The sequence below is a fragment of the Strongylocentrotus purpuratus genome, unplaced genomic scaffold (assembly GCF_000002235.5).
Source record: "Strongylocentrotus purpuratus isolate Spur 01 unplaced genomic scaffold, Spur_5.0 spur5_scaffold_6, whole genome shotgun sequence".
Lineage (NCBI taxonomy): Eukaryota > Metazoa > Echinodermata > Echinoidea > Camarodonta > Strongylocentrotidae > Strongylocentrotus > Strongylocentrotus purpuratus.
The window spans coordinates 675571-703356 of record NW_022145612.1 but is presented as its reverse complement, the minus strand read 5'-3'; the positions used below and the strand labels follow the sequence as shown (position 1 = coordinate 703356).

The 27786-nt window shown below is 35.9% G+C and overlaps 1 protein-coding gene across 3 annotated transcripts in view; it reads left to right on the top strand.

Moving 5' to 3' along the window:
* The window catches only part of LOC100888387, a 40861-nt gene that overhangs the window by 7097 nt on the left and 5978 nt on the right, over positions 1-27786 (top strand). The window contains exons 1-9 of one of the 3 annotated variants that reach the window (XM_003728971.3): positions 1170-1232; positions 11223-11306; positions 12372-12586; positions 13904-14108; positions 16372-16536; positions 17969-18175; positions 18722-18853; positions 21029-21157; positions 26355-26465. In XM_003728971.3, the coding sequence (XP_003729019.2) occupies positions 11231-11306; positions 12372-12586; positions 13904-14108; positions 16372-16536; positions 17969-18175; positions 18722-18853; positions 21029-21157; positions 26355-26465 (1240 nt within the window). In that variant the 5' untranslated portion in view covers positions 1170-1232; positions 11223-11230. Of the gene's footprint in view, positions 1-1169; positions 1233-11222; positions 11307-12371; positions 12587-13903; positions 14109-16371; positions 16537-17968; positions 18176-18721; positions 18854-21028; positions 21158-26354; positions 26466-27786 lie in introns of those variants that run through there. The other 2 variants (XM_030999920.1, XM_030999921.1) reach the window with 2 other exon arrangements.

Here is a 27786-nt window from a genome sequence, read left to right as displayed (position 1 = left end):
TTAAAAGTTAAATCGTGCCTCGTTCTTCAGTGCTCAATTGTTTAAAAGAATGCAATGTAACTACATGTACATGTAGGCTTTCACAGAATTTTGTTTCAATCGAGTTGACAGGATAACCTTTAATTACTAACTTCTTGTCTCATGATATCTAAGTTCTCTCTTCTCTCTTGTCCACTGTACCTTTTCACATGCATAAGGAGCATACAACTGTGTGATTGTGAACTTGTCACAAATAATAGTAACAATGTAGTGTTTAGAAGAATGTGTAAGATCGTTTATGTAAATTAAAGACAGTAGAGGACCTAGGATAGAACCTTGTGGTACGCCGTGTGTAATAGGAGAAAAATTGGAGGAATTATTATTATGAACTACATATTGAGATCTATTACAAAGATTACTTTCAAACCAAGATGACAGACAGATTGGAGTGTTGTTCTAGTTTCCGAGTGGTGAGTCAACACACCGATTAATGAACTGGGAGACATTGCCAGGCATAGTGACAGGTGGAGGGGCATAAATTGAAACTTTAAAAAAAAAAAAAAAATTATAAAAAAAACTGGAAAACAAAACCGTTCAATTGAAAACCGATATGCCATGGGCGGTTGAATACCGGACGGTTAAAACGTTTGACTAACAGCACTAGTAATAACATACATACAATGAGCTGTAAAGGGTACACAAGCGTTTGTCTACATCAATAACCCGCTTTTTGTAATGGCCAAAATTAAACTGATTGCATCTTTGCGCGGCATACACATGTAAAACGTACGACCGTTAGGTACAATGGTCTAAAAATCAGACTAATACTTACTGGCTCTATAGCTCCTAAGTCGATTCAACAATTAATAGTCGTTATTTTCCCACTTAAAGACATTTTCAGGCCCCCCTTTTTTTAGGGAAGTTCTAAATTAGTATTATCTTTCAAATGCTGTTGGAATTTAACCTTTTCATTTTTTGGCCTTCAAATGGGACATAGTACCTTTAACTGGATGGAGCCTAGTCTGTTTTGACACACATCTTGTTGATATATCAGTAGAGCCAGGAAGTGATCCTACAAAACTGTAGTCTACAAAACATGTACCAATAGTATATGTAGTCTGAAAAAGTAAGAATTAGCTCAATTCTCTTTCACTCTCACACTCCTGTTGGTCCTGTGAGATCATTGGTCATGTGCTGCTGATTCCTGGAGGTGAAACTTTCTGGCTGAGGTCGCATCATTAGAAATACTAAAGGTCTGTTTTTTTGTATATTTTTGTTGTTGCATGGATCTTGTTTAATTGAGTGTAATGCATTCCTTCACTTTGGGAAAAAGAAAAAACTTATTTTACTTCAGGTAGTATTTGTTACCTGCAGGACTCTATCTGTAAAATCATTGTGAATCAACCATGGATCCCATTCCTCACTTTATTCAATTTGCAAAGTTTTTACTTCTGTATCAGATGTCTTAATTATTCAGGAAACGAAAATCTCGGATCGATTCCCCTCTCAATCTATCAGTCTGAAAGTATTCTTGCTCATAAATGCAAAAATTTGGGAAAACATATTAAATATACCGTAAGTCATTTAGATTTTTTTTTTAAATCATCACAGGAAACTATTTTATAAGTGGATGCCTACTTTCAGGCTGTTTAATGCCCTGACACACATGTAAATATATACAGAACTGAGAAGTTTAAGGAAATATGTGTCGGTAATATCCTCTTCAACTTTTACCAGTGCTGTGTATATTTTTTAGTAACATTTTCATTTTTTTCATTACATGTAAACACTACTGAAATGTCAAGTACATAGTTACATACTGTACAGTATGTAACTATGTACTTAACGCCAAGAGGGAAGGTAAATAATTATCAATCACTTGTACCAGTATATTATTCATGTGGTCATGCTTTTCACCTTCAAATGGAATTTACTGGTACATAAAGGTACATGAATACATGGACATGGATATCAATACAAAAAACACATGATATGTTAAGGTCATGTCAAGGCAATCAAAGAAGCTATAAAGATTGAAGAAAGTTTGATTTCTGACTGGAATTAGGCTCAATTTTAGCAAGCTGTTGTAAATTTGGTTCAGTTATTTTGTTGTTGTAAATGGACATGTTTGTCACAATGGCATTACATGACTTTCCGTGTAGCTGATGAGTTGTAGTTAATAATACTGCCCTAACTGTCTCATTTAGGTTTTATATTCGGGGGGATTCATGATGGTCTGGGGATACATTAGTATTGCAGGGAAAAAATTAATATTTATTTTTCGGGGGCTACTTTTCAACCTTGCCTGCATGAAAATAACATTCTAAAATTTGTTTTGCATTGAACTCTATGCAAATTTACTGGGGCTCTTTTCTGATTTTCGGGGGCTCTTTTAGGCATTTCGGGGGCTAATTCGCCCCGAGCCCCCGTGTATTTTTTTCACTGTAGTATTGTGCAGTAATCAACAAATACTATTTGTTTATTTTATTTTATTTTATTCAGACAATATAAAAATATATACATGTCTTGGGTTACAAAACAAGGTTTAGAAAAACCCATACAAGTTTGCATCCCAGATATGGACAGTAAAATGGCATACATAATTACACAGTAAATACTGATACATAAAATATCGAAGTATGACATAGGTTATAGTTCAATATAAATACAACAACAGAAATACAAGTTAGAAATTGCAAGACACTTCTATTTTAAAAATCTTGATTGAGATGTTTTACCAGAGCCGATTTAAAGGTATTTAGCGATTGACTGTTTACTACTGTTTGTGGGAGTTGATTCCATTCATTAATTGTTTGGGGATAAAAGGATTTCATATAATAGTCTGTTCTGGCATATGGAACGTGCATCTTAAAAGTATTATCATTTCTTCCTATTCTGTTCGCTCGTGTGCACCTATTTACTTCTCCTACATTAATCAAGTTATTTACAATCTTATAGTAAAAAACAAGTCTATGGTACTTTCGTCTATTTTCTAATAAATTCATTTTGACATTTTGTAATAACACGTTATAACTCGTAGACCAATCCTTACACATCATCCTTACGTAACGTTTTTGAATACGTTCAATCCTCTCTTTGTGTGTGTTTCTATCGGGATCCCATGCTGTACAACAATATTCTAAACGTGAGCGAATTAGTGATTCAAAAAGACTTTTTAAAATAAACTTTGGACAATTAACAAAATTCCGTCTTATAATTCCCATGATCCTGTTACATTTTGTATATAAGTCAGTGCAACGGTCGTTCCAGTTTAAAGAATCATTTATTACAAGACCTAAGTATTTTTCAGACTTTACATTTGTTAACTCCTGTCCATTGAGAGAATAATTATATGTTATATCGTGAAGCTTTCGAGACATTTTCATAGTTTTACACTTTGATACATTAAAGTCGAGCATCCATGTTTCAGACCATTTACTTAAAACTTCTAAATCATTTTGTAATATCTTGCAATCATCTACATTGAAAATTGGACGGTACAATATACAATCGTCCGCATATAATCGAATAGTTGATGAAATATTATTAGGCATATCATTAATGAAACATAAAAACAATATCGGGCCTAAAATTGTTCCTTGCGGAACGCCTGATTTAACTTTGATCCATGAAGAACATTCGCCATTTATAACCACCCTTTGATATCTATTCTGTAAAAAATTCATTATCCATTCTAAATTTTGAGATCTTACACCATACATTTCAAGTTTTGTTCTTAAAAGGTCGTGAGGTACACTATCAAACGCCTTTGCAAAATCAAGGAAAGCAATGTGGACGCTTGAACCAGACTCCATATTATAACTCCAATCATTAATTGCTTCTATAAGTTGTGTTTCACAACTTCTTTTTTCCCGAAAACCATGTTGATTGTCACATAGTATATTATTTTCATTAAAATGTTCAATAAGACGTTTACAAATTATGCGTTCTAAGATCTTGCATGTAATGGACGTAAGAGATATAGGGCGATAATTACCCGGATCCTGTTTGTTACCCTTTTTATACAATGGACATATATTAGCTTTTTGCCAATCGGCTGGCAATACACCTGATGACAAAGACAGATTAAAAAGTTTACAAAGAGCAGGTGCCAATTGTTCTGCACCTTCTTTCAACAAACATGGGGCTAATTCATCGGGGCCTTGCGCTTTTGAAATGTCTACATTCTTTAACAACTTTAAGACTTCAGCTTCGGTACATTGAATATCCTCCATAATAGGAGCATTACTATTTGATTCGGGCTGGGAAAGGGTTTCACAATTACTAAAAATTTGATTAAATTGTTCATTAAAAACATCAGCTTTTTGTTGATCTTCAGTAATAATTCTACCACTGACATTTAAGCAATCTATCATACCACGGTCACACTTTCTGGACTTAATAAAATTCCAAAAAAGTTTAGGATTATGTTTAAGACTATTGCATATATCATTGCGTAAATAATTCACATAATTCAATTTAACTTTCTTTTTTACTTCTTTTCTCAACTGTCTGTATTTTTCCCAATGGGTTCTCTTAGTTGTTCTTTTAGCTTTCTTAAACGCTCTATTTCTTTTTCTCATCAATTTCCTTAAATCCTTATCTACCCACGGAACATTTGATCCTTTTCTTAAATTACCATGCGGAACATTTGCATCACAAATCTTTATTATTGTAGATTTAATCAACTGCCAATATTCTTTCACATTAACATCTCTGTTTTCCTCAGATAAAGGTGCTCCTTTCAAATCTTTTCGGAATTGTTCAAAATTAGCTTTAGAATAAAAATATATATGTTTCTTTTTTAATTCACTGTTATTCATACAACAAATAATGAAACTTATAGCCTCATGGTCACTTATACCAGGAATTATATTAACTTTAGACACATCTGATGGATGAGACGTAAATAATAAATCTAGTATGTTACAAGTCTTATCAGTAATTCTTGTTGGTTGACTTACATGTTGATATAGAAAATTGTTGTCAATAACCGACATAAAATATTTTGTTAACTCAGAGTTTTCGGATGTGACATTATATCCGTTTACCCATTTCAAACTTGGTAAATTAAAATCTCCTGTCAGAATAACATTGCATATTTTTTTACCATTATGAGTTATTAATGACATAGATTTTTCAAATTCATAAATACTTTCTATTTTACTGTTTGGAGGTCTATAAAAAACTCCAAGAAAAATAGATTTTGTTTCTTTAAAAAATAATTCGCACCAAATAATTTCGCAGTTTGTCTCAAGGTCTTCTCTATGGAGTACTGACAAAATATTATGATACTAGCAGGACCCGCAGAAATCCGCGGGATTCTAGAGGGGGGCGGGGTGTAAATAGATATATAGAGACCATGGGCGTCAATCCTTACGCAATACCTATTGTTCAGGGGGGATGATCTATCATCTCCCCTGAACAATAGGTATCACGTAAGGATTGACGCCCATAATAGAGACTCTCTAAATTAAAACCACCGTAAGAACTTTATTTGCCATTTATTAAAAAAACACAAAAAACGATCCAACTCTACCGGTAGTTATTCTTTAAGCCTCTTTCACACTGGAACTGCGTAGAGTTGCGTAGTGTGGCGTACCGACTACGCAGAAATTAGGCTGCGTATTAATGAAAAATGTTGCTTCCCTGTAGTCCCTGCATGCATAGGTTATGCATAGGCTATAGTGTACATGTTTGCTTATGGTTGCTTACGGTTGCTTACTGTGTGGAAAGCTTTTACTGCTTTGTCGATCTGGCGTAGGGTAGCGTACTGTTGCGTAGGCATGGCGTACAGTAGCGTAGTGTTGCGTGAAAAGGCGTACTTTCTGCGTCAATTTTCTACGCCGAAAGTACGCAGAAAAAATTAAGCATGTTGAATTGTTTGCGTCCATCAGCATGTAGCAACGTAGGCCAGCGTAGTTGGTACGCAACACTACGCAAATCTACGTATGGACCCCACGGCAATTATTGACCTGCCAGTGTCACAAATAAAGTATTAAAAATATGCTCGTCTGACCCTAATTAAATGCCTAAAACCTAGCTGTGAGCTTTCGGGGGTTTATGGCCCCTTGAAACTCGTGGACCCACGCCTATAAACACTCAACTCGCTGCGATCTAACCCTAATTAAATGCCTAAATCCCGTGAGCTTTCGGGGGTTTATGGACCCTTGAAACCCGTAGACCCCACACCTATAAACACTCAACTCGCTGCGATCTAACTGACCCCCCCCCCCCCCACTTTGAAAAAAATCTGCATGTAACATGTAAGAATGGTGCAAGGTGATGCAGATTTTTTTCCAGCACTCCCCCTCCCCCCCCCCCCCCCTCCCACTCAAACGATTTTACTCATTACGCAACTGACTGTTTTGCAATGCATGAAGTCACATACATCTGTCTGGTTGATATTGAACTATTAATATGTAAATGTACAATTCATAACCTTGTTTAAATTTTCTTTTAATTTACTGTAGATATAAGACAATATTAGTCTCCGATGGCTGAGTAGACGTAGAGTCGTATAGTTGTATAGCTGAGAGTCGTATAGTTGTATAGCTGTATAGGTGTACAAAATTATGGCACTTCGGCCCGCACGCTGTTGTGTTGACGGGTTCTTCGATGGATGGATAGACGTACGTATGTGTAATTGTATAGTTGTACGATTATTGGCCTGCTTGGCCCCCCATACTCTTCGACTCTACCTCACTCAGCCAAAGTACTCATGTTTATTCATGAGGCCGCTAGCCTAGCGTTACTTCGCACCTTCGTACGCTACCCACGGCCGACACAGCGCAGCAGCACTGTGTGTACTGTATGTATGTGTGTGTAGACTGAAGGCAGCTTGCGACTGAACTGTCAGTCCAATGGTTTTCTTGTGAAAACTTTCCTTTAGAAAATGATGATCAAAATTCAGTAAGCATGGCCAAAATAATCACAAAATAAGCTTTGATTTCATACCTCCATTCACGAAAACTATATACAAATCGCGGCAATCATGATGGAAATAGGTCTCTAAGTTTGGACGTCGACGGGAAGCCCCGTGTATCATGGCATCTCTCTGGCTTGTGCAGCGCTACTACAAAGGATATCCTATAGAAAGATGCTTTACTCGGGTAATCCCGACCCTGTGCATCGTGCATTTAATACGCAACTTAATGTGAGTGGATAGTCATCGGTCGTGTGTCTACGGATGTAATGTTGAATATCCATGAGGTATCTCTGTCGTCACGCATATCCTGCATTATGCATATCGCGTCTGTTTTCGCCCTGGACGTCGACACGGAGGAGGACCTCGGGCGGAGTATAGCCAATTCCACAGAGTAGACTCTCCCGCGGACGATGGCACCGGGCACGGGTGCCCCGAGGGGAGGGTTCAGGAGGAGATAGCTGCACCAACTTGGGTCGGCGATCTCATTAAAAAACAATAGAATACAAAGGCTCGCGGAGACGTCGCGCCCCCCGCGGAGCCTTAGCTTATTACTTATATAGATGCTATAAGAATTCCTCCACCATGTCTATTCCTATCTTTTCGTACTACCTTAAAATTTTGGGGAAATATCTCAGAAGATAAAATTTCCGGACATAAATGAGTCTCCGTAATACAAAAAACATCAGGTTTATCATGTTCAATAATTGTTCTTATTTCGTCGATCTTATTCACAACACTTCTTGCATTTAAGGATATACATTTTAGATTGTTTGGATTATTTTTATTGTCATGTTCAAAATATGGAGTACAAGTTTTAATATTAGGCTCGTCGAGGTGCACAGGCGAATGATCAACATTGGCACTCTCTTCTTGGCCAGTCTTTTGTTGGTCTTATTACTGCTTTCTCTTTTCATTTACTCTTATAGTTTTACTCCCTTGAGTCTCTTCCACTCCCTTGAGTCTCTTCCACTCCATTTTATAATGCTTCTCCTGCTTTAATCAATTTTTGTCACATCAATATTTGTTACTCTTTTACCTTTTCCTTAAAGACTTTATTTGTTGGTCTGTTCCTTGACCCCCCCCCCCCTTCCTTTCACCTTTCTTTGCTGATACATGTACTTCTCTTTCTTTTCTTTCATTCTCTCTTCTTTGTTTGTTATGGAGATGTATACTGTTTAGTATTTACTGCTCCTAATACGTGGACATGTACATCTCTTAATTCTTCATTTTTTATTTACCAAATCTCTGTTTCTCCTGTCTTCCTTCTTTTTAATCACCTCTCTTTTGCTTTTTTCAAAACCCTTTATCTTCTTTTTCTTTTTAACCTTTTATCTTCTGCTTCTTTTGACCCTTTTCTCTTTTGGAGATGGTATCTTACTACCCTTTCCCCCTTATATTTCATTTAGACTGGAGCTTGGTAGCCCTAGGACCACTTTAATTCATGTACATTGTACATGTACATCTAACAGAACTTGTTATCCAAGAAATGAACAGAAGTATTTAAAATATACTATACCATATAGGTACATACTGTACGTCCAAGATATTGGTCAAAGGTTAATTCCTGGTACAATAAATAATGCCATGATCATTGATAAAGTATCACATGTACTAATAGTATATGAGCGTGTGTGTGTTTGTACAATACATCCTGTACATGTATACAAGATGTAGATGTACTGTACATGTAAACTCAGGACACAAGTCTGTGGTCATAATTTTGTTCACGAAAAGAAATAAGACAAATATTAATAATGAATTTTATGTCCAGGTACACACATGAAACATTCATGCAGTATTAAACTGTATACAGTATGAGGCAGTGTGGAATTGTTAATAAAGCGTTTTAATAAAATATGATTGAAACTGAAAGATTGTACAGTTTGAGGAATTCTGCATCCTCAAAAGGCTGGTTTACCCATTTCAGTGAATCAAAACCATCTTTAAACCATACACATGTAGCTTATTGGACTATTCAGAGAGCTAGACTAGACTGGGAGAGGGGACCGTGGAAGGCCTCCTCACTTTTATGTCAGTCATGAAATAATTAATTTTAACAACAGTGTACATGTATGTGTATGCTAAAATTGCAAAGATATTGAGGATTTCTTGCAGAACCAGAATCGGTAGCAATGTCTTTTTTTTAATCAGAATTTTATTTTATTATCATAGTTTTCTTTCATTTGAAATCTACCTCGCAAATTGTATGCTTTACCTGTATATTTGTACTGTTAATTGAACAAGTAAAGGTCTTTGAGTGTATGATTATTTACTCATTTTTTAGTGCAAAATGTTCCTTATGAACTATACAAACTGGAATTTGTCATAATGGGTCCACTCTTTGTACAATAAATGTAAACTTAGTGGCAACAAATCTGAGATAGGTGAAATGGTAACTGTGTAGTATGAAAGTTGATGGTTAAAGGGAACCAAAACCTTCATACTAAGTTACTTTTATTGTAAAGTTTAAGATATTTAAAAAATATCAGTGAAAGTTTGAACAAAATTGGGCAAGGAATAAGGAAGTTAGATGGTTGGTTGGTTGGTTCTTCGTTTAGATGGCGCTCTTCAATCTCAAAGATTATTTGCGCCAGTCAATTTCGTGTATAGCTTTGGCGTGGGCTTCGGAAATCAAGCCCACGAGCGACTTTCCTTGGTGAAATGAAATTAATAGTGATATGGTTTTAAAAAAAAAAAAAAAAAAAAAAAAAGGCTGCTATATTAAAATTGCATAAAATGCACATAAAAGGCGAGATGGGAGTTAGTTGCAATTGTTCATGGAAAAACCGCAAATACTTCATTTTATATATTATTACAGGATCGACATAAGTTAAGGGGATCCCTGATAGCTAGCTTTAAAAGCTATCTAAAACGATTAGTATCGTATATGTAACCCAATAATTCACGAGTAAAAATTGGGTTAGACATCAATAATTGTTTCAGATTGGGGTTGTTCAATTTAATCCTTTCTTTTAAGAGACGTCTATCTTTGTCGTATTTTGTACAATAGAAAATAAAATGTTTAATTGTTTCATCTTCTTGACAAACTTCACATAGACCAGTATCGTGTTGGTTAATTTGAAAAAGGTAATAATTTAAACTACAGTTACCTACTCTTAGTTGTTGTATCAAGCATTCTTCTCTGCGAGATAGGCCTTGTCTATGTATGGGCTTTGAAACGTCGCTATGCAAAGCATATAAAAATCTACCGTGTTCTGCATTGTCCCATTCTGCTTGCCATAATTTGTTATAATGGATCAAACGAGAGGCTGCCAATTCACTTCTTGTATTTGGTATAACTATGTCTATACACCTTTTCATGGCTCCTTTTTTGGCAGCCCGATCTACGATCTCATTGCCCCTAATATCGCAATGTGACGGAATCCATTCAAAAGCAACACAAACATCCCTAAACTGCAAAATATTAATTATGGATAAAATTTCATTTACAATAGCACATCTAATAAAGTATGAATCGATCATTTGTAAAGCTGACAAAGCGTCGCTAAAAATTACCACCGAAGAGGATTCAATAAATGTATTAATCCACTCTAGTGCCATTAGTATGGCCACTAGTTCTGCTCTCATAATACAGACATGGGATAATCTAAAAAATTTCACCACATTATAATGAGACACATAAAATGCGGCTCCTGTCTTCCCATCCTCGAGTTTAGAACCATCTGTATATATATGTAAAAACCCATTCCATGAATTTCCAATGCTATCTAGAACAATCGAGCTTTTTGAAATGACTAGTCACTAGAGGGCGGTATTCAATTTGATGACATCATCTGTGGACAACTCTCCATGCCTTTTGTACATAAAATTTCACAATTTTTTTGTTTTCTTGTGATTGAGATAATCCACTTCCCTGAAAGCAAGATATAGAATGCAAAAATGATATTATACTTCACATGTTATGAAGTCGGATCAAGAACACAAATAAATACGAACAAAACCAAAAAATTGTGAAATTTTATGTACAAAAGTCATGGAGAGTTGTCCACAGATGATGTCATCAAATTGAATACCACCCTCTAGTGACTAGTCATTTCAAAAAGCTCTAACTTCCTTATTCCTTGCCCGATTTTGTTCAAATTTTCACTGATTTTATTCAACTCTTTTAAACTTTACAATAAAAGTAACTTAGTATGAAGGTTTTGGTTCCCTTTAAGAGTGTGTGGCACAAGTTATCAACAGAGATTATGGGGCCCTCACCATCCAGTGCAGATTATTAATATTTCAATGTACATGTACATGTACTACATGTAGGACAGGCAATAAATGATGTCTTTTTCCCCCTTTCATGTAGGTTCAAAGATGAAATTTTCAAGCCAATTTTACCACAGTTGGATTCTCCTCGTTCACTGCCTGTGGAGAAACGTTTCAGGGCTTGGTAAGTATCTCTTTCTATCTCATGTTCTTCCAGTAAGGAGGAGGGGGAGGGGGGGGGGGGGGAGAGGGGTTGCAGGCACAAACCATTGCCACTCACAATTGGTAAAACAGGGTCTGAAGTGCAAAACAATCCTCTACTGTAGGCCGTGTTCTACAGTGTATAGCTGCTCCTGCAAAGGAATTTTAGTTTTCATGGCGTCATTCAGTTTTGAATACAGTTACGTAAAGACCAAAGACTCTATCAGAAAATACTACTTAATATCAATGGAAAGCTGAATGAACGTAGAATACAAATATAAAGGAGTACAAATATTTCTCCCTTTCAATATTGCACAAAAGAAAATTAAAACCTCATTTTCCACACCCCTCCAAATTACGGGTCAAAAGAGGTCAAATTTGTCGCACTTTAATACGATGACGACATTACAGGTGGATCGAACCGGTTTGCCTATATAGGTGAGGTGTTGAGCTGTGCTTAATTGTTACAAATTATTGTGAATGTGCATACTCCACATAACATGATGTCATCAAGTCGATGGCTGCAATGTAGTTGTTAGGTCGATAACTTCAGATTTTCAAAGCTTCAGATTTCAAGTTTATTTTATAGAGCTGCTACTCCTCTGACAGACTCTGAATATGCTTTCCGTTTATATAATTCATTTATTTTTTTTTCCACTTCCGCCAGGGTCTTTACGCCAAATTCATAGTTATTGGAAATGAGTTGAATAGTTTGGATCTTCATTGGGAAATTGAGTTGGACTTTACTCAAGACATGATACATTTGTTAAAGTGTCAGGAGACTGGAAAGAGGGTTGGGAAAGGGTAGAGGGGGAGGCTTTACCATCTATTCACAATACATCATTTTTTACATCATTACCATAATAAGTTTCAATATGAACCTTTTTTTCTTCTTAATGTAGTAGTGTATTATGGGATACTAATTAAAAGAAAAGAGAAGACCCTAATTTATCCCTAGCAATGTTGGTCAATTATTTTCAGTGTATCTACTATTTACTTAATAATGTATGGTATTTTGACTTGTTTTCATTGACGATTATATTTCCAGCCTGCAATAGAATGATTGAAGGGTCATTTGACATAGAGGGACAAATATCTGCACCCAACTTCCCTTCAAGCTACCCTCGTGAGAACTCTTTCTACACCTGCACCTACACTCTGAGGAACAGGAACCTCACTAACCTCAGACTGGTCTTCAATGACTTTCATCTTGATGATGATATAGCAGGAGGGTTTAAGAATGGAACCAGAGATTACTTACAGGTGAGTGGGAGAGGTTTAAGTTAGACTTTCATCTAGACTTACAAGTAGAAGGGCGGTTCATTAATCGAAACAGAGTTCGTACAGGTACTAAATACAAGATGGATTCCAGAATGAAACAGAGATAAGAGGTGTGCGGTTAGGATTAGACTTTCCAAGTAGCTGGAATATCGAAGAAGGAGACCAGGTATTTCCTACATGTGAGTGTAAGAAGCTAGAGTGGGACCATGTAATGATGTCTTGCAGGCAAGTGGTAGGGCTAGGGTTAGAAGTCTATGTGAATGAGCAAGCAACTGGATATAAGATATTTATTTGCAGGTTAGTGTACGGGTCAACTTTTACCAGACCAAAAATAATTATTTTCTGTATAAGTGATGGTTCTAGTGTTCAGATTAGAATTGGATCTGGATGATCAAGTAGGAATGACGGGTCTATCAAAGAGGAATACTTGTATGTTCATTTACATGTATATACTTCCATATAGAACTGTGTAGTTGAGTGGTAGAAAATGATGATAAAAATAAAGACCATACACCCTGATCTGAAAACAATGTATTAGAAACAATATTATACACATGTGCATTGGAGTGTAACATTTTCTTCCACTTTTTTTGGTGCATTTGCAAAGAAATGACAAATTCATACTTTATCCAATTATTGCTGTGTACATTCTGGTAGTGTCCATTGATATACACATTGCATGTTGTGAGAATATTAGTGCAGCTGGCGGAGATATCCTTGAATTTGTGGCTTATCTCTGTTTATGGAAGTCATTTAGCTGTGTTTGTTATGATATAGAAGGATATGAAACCACCATGACCATGCTTGTGTATTTTGGTACCACATTGTAAAGCTATTAAGCATGTGTCATAGAGAGAGAGAGAGAGAGAGAGAAACAAAGATGAAAGAGAAAGATAGAGAGACAGAGAGAGAGAGATAGGGAGGGAGGGAGAGAGAGAGAGACACACACACACACACGGAGAGAGACGGGGGGGGGGGCAGGGAAAGATAGATAAGGAAAAATAGAGACTTTGCAGAGACAGCGTAAAATGACTTATTTTTTTTGGACAAAATGTAGGATATTCTCTGCACAAGAAGTGTGGATGCATTAAAAAAGGTTGAGGGTGGAGGTTAAACACTGTTCGTCTACATTGTATAATGAAACAAGCCCCTCCCCTTGCATCTGCCGGTATGTTGCGTGTCTTAATGTCTTTATAGTTCTAACCTTTACTTAAATCTCTGTCATTCTCTGATGCTATTCATGTTTTCAGAACATGTCTAGAGGATATAATCATTTGATTTTGTTTCATATGCTATTAGATTGACCTTGGCAACAGTCAGACACCTCGGGTGTATTTGGGCATCAATCGTCCAAACATTATAATCAGCTCTTCAGATGAAACGATCATCACCCTTGGCATTCAGGCGAATCAACCAAATACTTACTCTGGTTTGAGGACATTCAGTGCACAGTATACCTTTATCACCGACTCTGAGAAGAATAATGAGCAATCAATATATACAGGTGAGATGGTAGCTTTGTATGATCCATTATGACAGTATTATAGTAGTAATGATCAATTAACTTACGTTAGCTGGTGTTAGAGCCTCCTACTCCTACACGCTGAATGTGACACTGTGTGACTTCTTATTAACTCAACTATTTTGGGTATTGAATTTCTATAGATTTTTAAAAAAATGATTTTTTTGTATTTTGGAGAATTATGTTGGATTTCTTGTATATAAAGACTTTGCTATTTGGCATTGACCTTCTGCTTTATAAAATGTATAAAGAGAACCCCTACCCTCAATATATCTTCCTGTCCTGCAGTATACATGTAAATTGACATGATGGAACTTGCATTACCAGAGGTTTCAGCGCACGATGACACCCTCATGACATCAGATTCAGGGCATTAACATAGATCCACGTGATAAGACTGTAATGACAGGAGATGATGATGAGTCAGTGACAGTGTGGTTCAATGAATTCTCTTCACCTCAACCCTCATTTTGCATGACGGAAACTGATAAAAACAACCCAAATAAAAGGAAAGAGAGAGAAATAGACAAAGTTAATACTATCTGATAGGTCGGAAACCTGATGATAGAGTATGCAGATGTCCTTTTTATCAGTGAAACACAGATTGACCTGGAATTTAAACAAACATTGGTTTGAATCTGGTTTAGGGCAAAGAAACAGAAAGACCTGGGTTTTTGGACTGATGAGAACCACAGTCATTCCATATCAAATCTTTTTGATACAGTGAATCAGAGAGATGTGATACATGAATTTATCAAATACCTTCTCTCAAAGTGGCATAAATCGAACTTGATCCTTAGCTTTCTGGCTTTCATCTCAATTTACAGAACTACAACTCTTTTTTAAACATTTCAAAATTGGTGCAGTGCATTAGGAATATTACCTCAAAAGACATGATATTTATTCTATTCAATTCAATTTGTTACATTAAGAATACATAGGTAAATACATAAAATATATACATTCATATACAAGTTTTTAAGAATATATATATATATATATATATATATATATAATGTAAAAATAAATGGTTCTGCGTCGGTGCATAAAATGAATAGGACACAAGGTAGATAAATAAAAACACTGGAGAAGTGAATATTCCACTGACGTTTCGGCATGCTTGAATCACTTCGATAAAGGGCTATGCCCGAAACGTCAGTGGAATATTCACTTCTCCGGTGTTTTTTTATTTATCTACCTTGTGTCCTATATATATATATATATATACAGTACTATACAGTACAAATGTTTTTTGAACAGTATTATAAGAAATAGAAATTAGGATGGCCATAAAAAACAATAGGGGGTTTTGTCGAGATGGCCAAAGTATAAATGTATGCAAGTATATTGCAAGGCATGTTTGATATAATTTTTTTATTCACAATAAGAATAGGTGTAAAATATAACTTTATAATACATGATTCAGATTTATTCAGTTAATACAAATTTCTTCAATTTTCTTTTAAATATGTTTAACAAGTTGATTGATTGTAATTGAGTAGTGAGATTATTCCACACAACTGGAGCATGATGTCGAAATGAAAATAATAATGAAAGGATTATGAAATTGTCCTCAAAATTCTCACACGATTTAAAGATAAAGTTGAGTTCTGGTCATGAGATTACATTGTGAAAGAAACAATGTGGAATCAATCAGAAAAGGTTGATCATCTAGCATATATAAATATTGGTGTGTACCGCAAGGTTCTGGAATCATCAAAATGATAATAAATTTGGCCCAGTCTTGGTAAAGTTACAATCACTGTATACAGAAATATGTATATGGGACTACACTAACGTGTGGCATAAAAATCTGTCCCGCTTTTAATGCTGTTACATGCCATATTTAGAATATTTAGGCGTTTAAAGAGCCATGCTTTTCAGGGAACACTTTTTATCTGATGTTCTTCCACATTTGCATAATACAATGATAACGCTCACAAATTGTTTTTCACCTCTTCCCAGAACTCAACCTCATCTTTAAGCACATCCTGTTCCGCTATATTTTGACCAAACATCAACACAACAGCTTACTCTAGTTATAAGAGATCAAAATGAGGCCAGTAGCCAGGGTCATAAGAAAAATTAAAATTACAACAATCTCAAGATCAGACAAACATACATATTTAACTGACTATGTTTCTAAGTTCTTTATATTGTAATGTAAGTATTATATATTTGTAATTATTTATTTACTTTTATGTAATTATCATGTATAATTTCTTTGTTTTTATTTCTTTGATAGATTCTCGTACAGTAATGCCGACAGTGTCAATGGATCAGGGAAATGTTGCATACACAGTGCTTGCTCCAAGGGGATATATGTCTGGTTTATATTCTGGTCTGGAGATTGATATCATCTGGTATATAGAAGCTGAATCTCATATGAAGGTGCTCTTTCATATTAAAGGTAGGTATGGAATATTGGTCTTAGGTGAAATATGAGAGGATGTTGTCGAAATAACTAGATTATACAGTGTGAGTCAAAAAAAAGTTTACACCTAGAAAATTGCTAATTATTTTAAAAAAATCATCAATGAACATTAAATTGTTCTGTGGACCCCTTTGAAAATCAACTTAAGTTGAAAGGGCAATCCACCCCACATGTGGAAATAAATTAAAAAAAAAAAAAAAAAATGTCTTGAAAGAGTGTTTTATCCCAAATCATTTGATACCATTTCTGTGTGGTATGTGTTCACGCTTGGATGAACAGGAGACATTGTTTGCGAGAGTGCAAACATCGACTTGTGCCAAAGTTGCCTATGTGATATTTGAATAAAACAATTGGGATTTGGGTATTAATTCGGTATTTGCAGATCCAAATAACATCCCTAACGAAATTAATCATGCCACACATATCAAATATCGAATATCAAATATCAGCGAACATTTTGTGCGCGTGTATGTGGGTGTGTGTGTCTTTGCCCTTTGCAATAAAACATATGCAATGCATTTCATTTGATACATTCAATCCATTCTCTCACTCCGCTAATCCCAGAATAATACATACTGTAGGCATCACTTTGGCGCAAGTCGATTTTTGCACTCTCGCAAACAATGCCACCTGTTCATCCAAGCGTGAACACATACCACACAAAACTGGTACCAAATGATTTTGGATAAAACACTCTTTCATAAGATGTATATTAATTTACTGTTCATAGATGATTTTTAAAATAATTAGCAATTTTCTAGGTGTAAACTTTTTTTTGACTCACTCGGTATTATTTGATAAAGAGATGGGTGGAATATTGTCAAAGCAAGTTCTTTATCGGACTGTTCAGAACTAACAGGAATAGAGCCCGGGGGGGGGGGGGGGGGGGGGGGGGGGAATAGCGGAGGAGATTTCTGTAAGAAGATTTTATTTTTTTAATGATAGTAACATATTTAATTTGGTTCTGCTGGAGTAAAAATTACAAGTAATAAACATGAATTTATATATTAGGAAACCTTACAATCTCTAATATAAATGAAAATAGAATTATAAAAAATATTTTGGTAACGTATGGGTTGTTGTGATATATGACAGCATCTTTGTAATATCAATTGACTGGAGCCTAGTAGCAATTGATTAAGAATGGCTAATTATTGGGTGTTTTACTGTGAAGGCAATTTTGAATAAACAGTTGTCCTTGCTGATGAATTATTATCAAGATAATGAAAGTGCAATTCTAATACAATTTAAACGATATCAAACAGGTTTAGTACAGTAGATACATACAGTTATTCTTCCTCGATCTAACTATCATTCTGATTCCTGTTTAAAGAAAGAGAGAAAGATATAAATACATGTACATGTGTTAGAAAGGAATCTTATTTTCTTGCATCTCATCACCCATCAGATTACTCCAAGACCAATGTGGATGACACCAGCTCCTTAGAGATCCGTGATGGTTTGACCTCTGAAGCCCCTCCCCTCTATGTAGCTAGGATGGCTCCTAATAACTACCAGGTCATGTCATCACAAGAATATCTTTATGTGAGGTGGGAAGGTAGCACAGCTGTAGAGGCTTCGTTTGAAGCTTACTTCACTTTCTACATAGAAGCAGGTTAGTAACACAAACCTTGCATGTTTCAAATGGTCACCCAGCAGTGTTTTAGAGCTCATTTTGTCAGAGGTATAGCTTTAGATTGGGGTTTTAGATTTAGAAAAAAGAAATTCAGATTTGTTAGGAAATTGGCTGAAATTACAGGCAAAGTTCATGTTTTAGCCTAGGTTCTTGTACAATGAGTTAAATAATATTGTGTGAGTTGTTTATCTGATTTGATAGTTTTTTAAATAGCTACAGGGCTTTTCTTACTTTACGTTCCTCATCTAAATTTGGCCAATGATTACCATAAAGTAAAGAATAAAGGAAAGCATACCCGTATTCAAATTATTTCATGAGACTTGACACCTTCAAAAGCTCTTACTACATAATATGCTCACATCTCTCTCTAAGGATTTATTCAACTTTCAAGATATTTTCCCTCCTTTAAAAAAAAAACTGAATTATTTATATACAATATGGAATTTGATAATGAGTATTTTACGTGAGATGACTGTCTGTCAATGCTACTTGTAACAAGTGATTGGTATTGTGTTCTAATTGTAGGTGGTGGCATGCAGTGCCCCGGGGATTACTATGCCTGTTCCAATGATCATTGTATCTCAAAGCAGTTAACATGTAACATGAGAGATAACTGTGGTGATAACTCTGATGAAGATTCTACATCAGTCTGTCTAGGTAAGACACCATCCATCATCACATATTTATGTCTCATTTATAAAAATATATCATCTTTGGAGTGAATTTTCAAGTACAGGTGTTTGAGACTAACCTTATAATATTAATGTGAATGTTCTACTCATATAATACCGACACTCTGTGTTGCCTTTGTAGGGACGTAACACTTGGCCTTAAAATACAACCTTCTCTAAATTCTAAATTTGGTTTAAAGCCCCCCTGTACTACTTGTAGCTACTTGCTCCCTCTATATAGAAAACAATGCCTAATCGGTGACCATTGGTCCCCATGATCCTCTTTTTCTTTTGTTAATTGAGAGCTGAGTTGATGTGACTTTTCAGTAACCACCCTGGGTGGTCTAATCCCTCCTAGCCAAACTAGTACAGACGGCATTTAATTAGATCCAAATAGAAGAGAATACTGCTTGTGAACTGTCCTCAGAATCTAGGGGCCTACAAGTGGGTTTTCCATGCCCTTTGATCAATCTTTGAGTTACACATTGAATCAGAGGCAGGGTCATCACAGATGTACACGTACACACATATACATGTATACATGTATAAAACAGATCTACTTTGCATGTTGCATGTTGCATGTGAGTATGTATTTCTTAGAGTTGACACTTGTATCCTTGGCATTAGTTCGATGCTGTAATGATGTCACTTCAGTCGTACTTTGAAGGTTTTTTGTAATTGAAAAAAAAAAGTTGTGGCAGATATTCCAGATGATGAAGAGTATCTTGCCAAACCATGCCCTTTTTCATGATGTTCTACTTCTTTTACCAAGGGATACTGACATTTTGAAGGAACTATTATCATGGCATGCAGCTAGATAATTTCAAAGATTAGGGAGTGTGGCCCGGCTCCCTTAAAGATACTATGTCCCTTTTGCAGCCAACATCAAATTATGTAGAACTTTGCAGGAATTATAAAATATGCCATGTATGTCCTATCTGTGAAATTTAAACATTAGCAGTGTCCTAGTATTCATATTATGCAAGGAAACCCGTTTAACTTATAGACTTCACTGTCAGACACTTTTGAGTGACTGACTGACATCTTTTTTTCTTTGGTAATAACATACATAAAATGAGCTGTGAACAGGTACATGAGCATTTGTCTACATCAATAACCCACAACTTGCAATGGCCAAAATTAAACTGATTGAATCTTTGTGCAGCACAAAATGTATGACCATTCGGTAAAAGGGCCTGAAAATCAGACTATTACTAAGGTGATTGCAAATAAATATTCATAATTGAATGACACACGCCTTTAAGACTAAAACAACAACAACAACAACAAGCAATCACTTAAGTCGATTTGACAACTAATGGTCATTTTTTTCCCACTAAAAGCCATTTTCAAGCCCTTTCGTTTTGAGGGAAGTTCTAAATTAGTATTGTCATTCAAATGCCGTTGGAATTTAACCTTTTCATTTTTTTGACCTGTAAATGGGACATAGTACCTTTAACATCCGAAAGGGGCATTGCCCCCAGAGCCCCATTCAACCTTCCTCCTTTTGGGGAATTTCTCTGTCTCATCCCTGATATTGGCAAGATAATCAAGAAAACAAACAACAAGGTGAAATATATTTCATAATTTTTTTCATAAGATAATAAGAAGCGATACATCCCACCAAGATACATTTCTTTTTTTAATGATTTCCTTGAGCCTTCCCAATATAATTTTTTTTAATTCAGTCTTTGCACAATATTGCCACATTTGGTATTAAAAAGCTAATGTATGTTGACAAAAAGCAAACTAAGTTTTGTTTGTCTGTTTGAAACTCAAAATTAGATCATAATTATGGAACAGTGTTTGTTTCAAAATGAAGAGTAAAAAATAAAGCACAGCTTTGTCTTCTTAAGTCATTTTTTGTGACACTTGGAGTGTAAGATGTAAGAATATAATCAACTGCATATTTTGCACAAACATGCAAATAAGTCAAGATAAGTCCATTCCATTCCATTCCATTCATATTGAATGATCTTACAGACTTAAAGAATGTATATACATATTAGCTCTTACTACTTAGTTCTCTAATTAACTCTGGAATCTTCTCAACACCACAGCTCAGTGTAGGTTTGTTTAGCATATTGATGCCGCGTTATTAGTGACTAATTCATGCATGCTTGGTTTTATTTTCATCCTCATCATTTTTGTTTGTGTTAAGCCCCACCGTTGCCCCTTGCTTGTCAGCCGTCCCCTTGCCTTCACAGGGGCACGTGCTTAGAATTTGGGTCTGGCTTCATATGCCTTTGCTCACCAAAGTTTGAAGGTGATCTATGCGAACTTCGCAAGAGTAAGTTTACAATGATATCAAGCTGAATTCCAATCATGCTCATGATATTGTGTCACTAACTTAATTGCTTGGAAAGTGGTGCAGTGTTGACATGGGTTAACTCACATTAATAAAGCAAATTTTGTTGGTTTTATTTCTTATTTGTGCAGAACAAAAACCTTTTGATTTTTATGAAATATTGCACTTTGTGCACTTGTTTAACAAATAATCCTAAAATGGCACTTTTACATGTTGTGATGTTTGTTTTCTTTGTTTTGCAACAAAAATACTGATTTTAAATTCTATAACTTGCATTGTCCCTATGTCCATTCCACCTGGGGATGTGATAATTAGGATCCTATCCCGAGTAAATACCATTGGATTAACTATGGAGAGTGTGCACCTGTGAAGTTCACTCGTACTTAGTTATCTCGGTGTTTTTAGCCAGGTCCGGTCTTCAATTCGTACTTAAGTTAGAGTATTTTACTTAGTGTTTGGCTTAGATAAAATACCAACTTTGAAATTCAATTCAAGCTATTAGCCAAGTATTTTACCCTTAATAAGACAGCTCCCTACCACTACTTATAGCTGCTTGCGCCCTCTATATAGCAAACAATGCCTAAGCAGTGACCGTTGGTCCCTCATGGACCTCTTTTCTTATGTCAATTGAGAGCTGATTTGATGAGATAACCACCTGTCAGTGACCATGCAGGGAGGTCTAATCCTTCCTGGCCAAACTAGTGCAGATGGGCTTTAAGCCAATTATTTGAAGGCCTTGATTGGCAGGCATTTGGTTTTCTAAGGCATTACCGGTAATCATAACCTGGGCACAATTATATTAGCAGGCATTTAATGTGACGCGTTCATTGCGGGTAATTGCATGTAATTTTATTACATTATATTGTTATTCTCATATTTTTTGTTGTTGTCCTAGTCCTCATATATTATAAATCCTGTGAAGCCTTATAGATCTATCCTTGCTATGCCACAATCCTCTTAGAGAAATGTCCTTTGGTAGTGTTCAGAAAAACAAAACTGCCATGGCTTTAATTAGTATAATTGAATTCTACTTCATTAGATTATGAGGAGACTCAGGAGAGGAAGAAATATCTGCATCTTATATCACACCTAATTAGTTCTCTTGTCATTCATGCTCTCTCTCTCTCTCTCTCTCTCTCTCTCTCTCTCTCTCTCTCTCTCTATCTTTCTCTCTCTCTCTCTCTCTCTCTCTATCTTTCTCTCTCTCTCTCTCTCTATCTTTCTCTCTCTCTCTCTCTCTCTCTCTCTCTCTCTCTCTCTCTCTATCTCTCTCTCTCTCTCTCTATCTTTCTCTCTCTCTCTCTCTCTCTCTCTCTCTCTATCTTTCTCTCTCACCCTGTCGCTTTCTGACTTGCTCTTTGCCCTTGGTAGATCTCTAATTATTAGAGAAGATTGATTAGTAAGCATTTTAGACGCACACTCTTTCCAAATTTTTTTCTCATACTGTACATCTATCTTGTGCCAAAATGAAAATTAGCACAGCAGAAATATATATATCAACCTTGTTCAGTTTATAATTTCTTTCTCCCTGAGCTACTTTCGACCTACTCTCATATATATATATATATATATATATATATATTGGTATATATATCTCTCTCTCTCTTGCTCTCTCACACACATACACATACACACTTCCTCATATGTCCTTATTCCTACCTTATGACTGAGCTATATTTTCTCCATACCTAAAGGCAAACTACGTCAATTATTGCTCTCATTCCTCTCTATGACCTCATTTGCTTCAACCGCCGTGTACATGTATGTTCTCTCATCGTGATTCAGTCTTCTCTCAATGCCATATCTTATATCCTGTTGAGCTCATTTCTCTGTATTTTCTAATTACACATTTTTTCTTTGGGATGTCAACATACCTCTTTGCAATGTGATGTATTCATTCATTCTGTGAAACTTGCTGATTGTGAATTGTCGAGGTATTTGTTTGCTGTATTATAATGAGTGTATCAAGAAAACAGTGGAGGCGCAGAGGTAAGCCTTCCAAGATCTCTTTTATCTATTTGATCTATTTGATCTGTCATTTAACTTTTTTTCTGTTTCTTTGTCTGTCTTATGTGTGACTTTCTTTCTGTCTATTTCTCTCTCTCCTTATCTCTCTCTCTCTCTCTCTCTCTAGCTCTCTCTCTCTCTCTCTCTAGCTCTCTCTCCCTCTCTTTCTTTTTTTTCATTTTTGTCTCATCTCTCTCTCCTCTCTCTCTCTCTCTCCTTCTCTCTCTCTAGCTCTCTCTCCCTTTCTTTCTTTCATTTTTGTCTCTCATCTCTCTCTCCTCTCTCTCTCTCTCCATCTCTCTCTCTCTCTCTCTCTCTCCTCTCTCTCTCTCTCTCCTCTCTCTCTAGCTTTCTCTCACCCTCTCTTTCTTTCTTTCATTTTGGTCTCTCATCTCTCTCTCCCTCTCTCTGTGTTCATCCATCTCTTTGTGCAACTCACTCACTCGTCAAATGGGTAGTCAAACCCAGTCACATGTAAAAATGGTGGGATTCATCTTCTGAGAATTCCTACCTTTCACCATGAGAAAGCGAACAGTAGTTCCATTATTAAGTATGTGATGCGCAGCAGAGTACATGTACAGGGTGTGTGGAGAGGTTAATATGCATATGTTTGGGGGTGAATAATGCTGACATTAGTGAATAGCGCTGCACATTGACATGGGTAGTAAGTAGTAAGTGTGCTTATCTCTGTGCTCACTAAAGAAAGCCTATTAAACCTGAGGTTTATTTGTTAGCGATAATTACACAATTCAATATTGAAATGAATTCTTTTTGTAACAAATAATGAGGATCTTGGAGCTTTGTTTAATAAAACAAATGATGCTAGCGTCATTCGTTCATTACAGGTCCTATCCGCTCTTGTTTACGCTGTTTATGTAAACAACCTCTGCTCAAGTATGGTTAGATGGTATAATTAAGTTATGTGCATACATCATTTGTATATTGTCTCTAAACCATGAGTTGTTCAATTCATTTCTCCTTTCAATCTATAGCCATACTTTTTTATCTACCGGTATACTCCAAGTTGCTCAAAAGTTTTTGGATATGTGCGCGTTGTACCTGTACAGTCATATATTATATTCAGATTTAGCGAAAGAAATTATGCACAAATGTTCTATTTTCAATGGCTTGTGGTGGAAGGGAGGCTATTACTGAAAATAAATACATATATATATATAAAATCAAAATTGATTCAAATTTATTTTAAAAAAAATTATGGCTCCCTGTTAATATTATTCCAGTTTTAAATTCCAAACAGTGAATTTCGCCCTTGTCATACAGAAAATGTCAAATACACCTTTGATCATCATCAGTGTTTATATACTTGTGATTTCTCAGAGATTAATGTCCCTGAGTACACACAGAACTGAACCTTCAAACAATATTGACCATGCACTTTACTGCAATGACTGTGCTGGTAATGAATAGTCGTTTCCTTCCTTTGGTGGAGTACAGGAAAATGTTGTTTTTCTTAGTTTTTTTTTAGGGGTATGTGGTTAGTTGGAACATTTAACATGCCTTCAAAAGTAGCTGTAAAATGTCATTAAACTTCTGATTCATATAATGACTACTGGTATATGTTTACCATGATTTGATCAGTTTAAATCCATGTGCTTCAAGAAATCATGCAAATCTTTGAAAATTGTTTATTCAAGTGTTCCAACAATTTATTGTAATTCTCTATTCATACTGCCAAACTAACTCCACAACTGACTCCAAACCGACTAATTGCCAGTCAGAGTAATGCAAATTTAGTTTAGTCTGTCTGTTTGTTGTGACTACTCTGGACTTTTCTTAGACTTTCCATTAGTGGTAATGGTCATCTATCATAAAACTCCTTTCATAACTTGCTTTTCATACTTACTTTGAACAGAAAAAAATTAGCTTTGTAGACAGCATGCAATGCTGAGCTTTCCATTCATGTAGGTTGTCAGAGTAGACAACCAATACCTTAGTGACACCAACATGACCAACACTAGACCAACACCAGACCAACACCAGACCAACACCAGACTGAACAATCTGTACATTGAATTACCCCCCAATGGCCTAGAATTGCTTAGTTTAGAGTTGGTTTGTTGGTATGACTGAGGTACAGGCCAATCCCAAAAGTGTTACTACTCTATTTATAAAATCAGTATTTTCAACGGATATTTGTGATATCCACCACTCTGTGGTAGAATTTCATGTAATTTATGGTAGATCATTCTCATTGTTAAGAATTATTGTTTATTCTTCAAATTGTCTTTGAGCATCTTAACAATGACTATTGTTGTCAGTTATCTTGTGATAATTAGTCTATGATGTTATTCATGTGTCTGAATTTGAAATAACAATACACTAATTATTTTGAATAGAAACTAAAAGTACACCTTTTCTTAAAATTCAAAGCAGTTTCAGTAATTGTAAATTTTATCTTGGAACAATCTGGGTACTAATATGGAATGAGAAACACATTAGGATTCAAAACTTGTTTCATGATTTCTTTGAGATGCATATTTACAGTACGTGTATATACATGGTGGCAAGGTACACAAAATGTATAGTTAAAAAGCTATTTATGTAAATCTAACTATCTCTTCTTTCCTCCCTTGTTGAAAGCTATCTATCAACTACCAAGCAGTAATGCTGCATAATTGTGTCCTTTCAGTTCTCTGTCTAACAATGCTGATACAAACCATTTTTATCTTTTGATATCACTAATGAATTTTCTTGGTTATTTTTGACTTTGGTACAGTATGTTGTGTTTGTATTCATGGGCCTTTGTGTATTAATATGCTTATAAACTAACATGTATGGTGGGGTAGAAATAAAGAAATCAAATAGAAATTGATCTCCTAAGAATGCAGCTATGGTATTGGTATTATTGTACTCATTATATATTCATGATTATTTGTATACCGAAAATAAACAATCAAAATGTAATTTTTTGAAGATACAAATACACTGTACTGTGTACTCATGTTATAACTCCTGTACAGTGTAAATAATTTTTTAATTGAAAGCAAAAAAGGTTCATAATTATCTAGACTTATACCAATATTATACAGTACAGTTTAATCTTGCTAGACATTTCAAATACTGAATATAAGATACTATTACTACACCTCTATTGATATCCCTTATAACGTGGTATGATAATCATTGGGTTTCTTTCTTTTCTTTTCTTCAGGTCGCACTACCTCTACCCCATCCTGTTCTCCAATGTGTATTAACGGTGGTATATGTACCAATGGTGCCTGTGTGTGCCCTGAAGAACTATATGGAGAGCTCTGTCAATTCCGTATGTTATCTCTTTCTTTCAACAATTTAATAATAATAATTATAATAATAATAACATGTACATTGGGTTCATATCGATAGGAAAGTAGTATGGGATGGAAACGAGCAATCATGATTACTTCAAGATGAAAGTCAATTTTGGAATCTTTTTATTTGAAAGATCATGAAATTATCATTTAACAATTTTGTTGTTATTTGTTGAACTTTGAATGATGGTGATGATGATGATGATGATGGTGATGATGATGATGATGATGGTGATGATGATGATGATGATGACGACGACGACAACAATGATGACAACGACGACAATGATGATGATGACAATGGTGATGATGATGATTGTGATGGTGGTATAACTTAGAATGATAGATGAAATATTACTACCGGTACTAATCATTGTCAAATAATAGCTTTGAGTGTTAACTTAAGCGTTGGTCACATCCCACCGTGCGTGTTTTTAGTCCGTACGGTTTTTGGGGAGGCCACGGCCGCCATATTTTTCTGAAAACGTAGGGAGGGAAACGGTTGCGTGCATCGTACGTTGCGCACGTGGTAAGTGCGTTGTACGTGCTTACAACGTGCTTACAACGTACGGTCTCTGTGCGGTTGCCACGTTATCGTACGGAGGCCGTACTTACAAGTGCTGCTCACGTACGGTGTCCTTACTCACTCGCATGTTGTAAGTGCGTGTACGTGCGATGAACTCGGTGTTTATATAGGACGACATTCCGATGTTCTCCAGAAGTCCCAGCTGTTGCTGCCTCAAGATGCCGCCCATTCCACTGAAGAGACTATATACTGCATAAATCAGTGCGAACAACGTGCGTTGTAAGTGCTTACTCCGTACGGTCCACGTGAGTTCTGCGTGCTCATTGGATAGCTGAACTGGGGAAGTGGCGAGTAAGCACGGACCACGCACTTATCATGTGCGCCTTTAAAAGACGCACGGAGTCGGTGCGTTGTGCGCTCGTTGGCAGTACCGGGCACGCACGTCACACGCACTGGGATAAAACGGTAGCCCGAACGCAGCCTGAACGCAGCGACAGTTCCTCATGCACTAAAAGTGCTACGGTGTGTCTGCGTGCTCCCAAATCCGTATGGAGGCGGTACTCATCACGTACGGATACCCAAATTTTGCCCACGTTTTTGCACTTAGACAGCACGCACTTGCAAGTATGGCAGGATGTGACCACCGCATTACTAGTATATCTCCATGATATCTGATTTGAATAATATGGACGTTAAATAATATAATGAACGTAGGATAGATTATTGAGAGTAAGACATGTTTTTGTTGATAAAATAAAGCTAGGGTAATA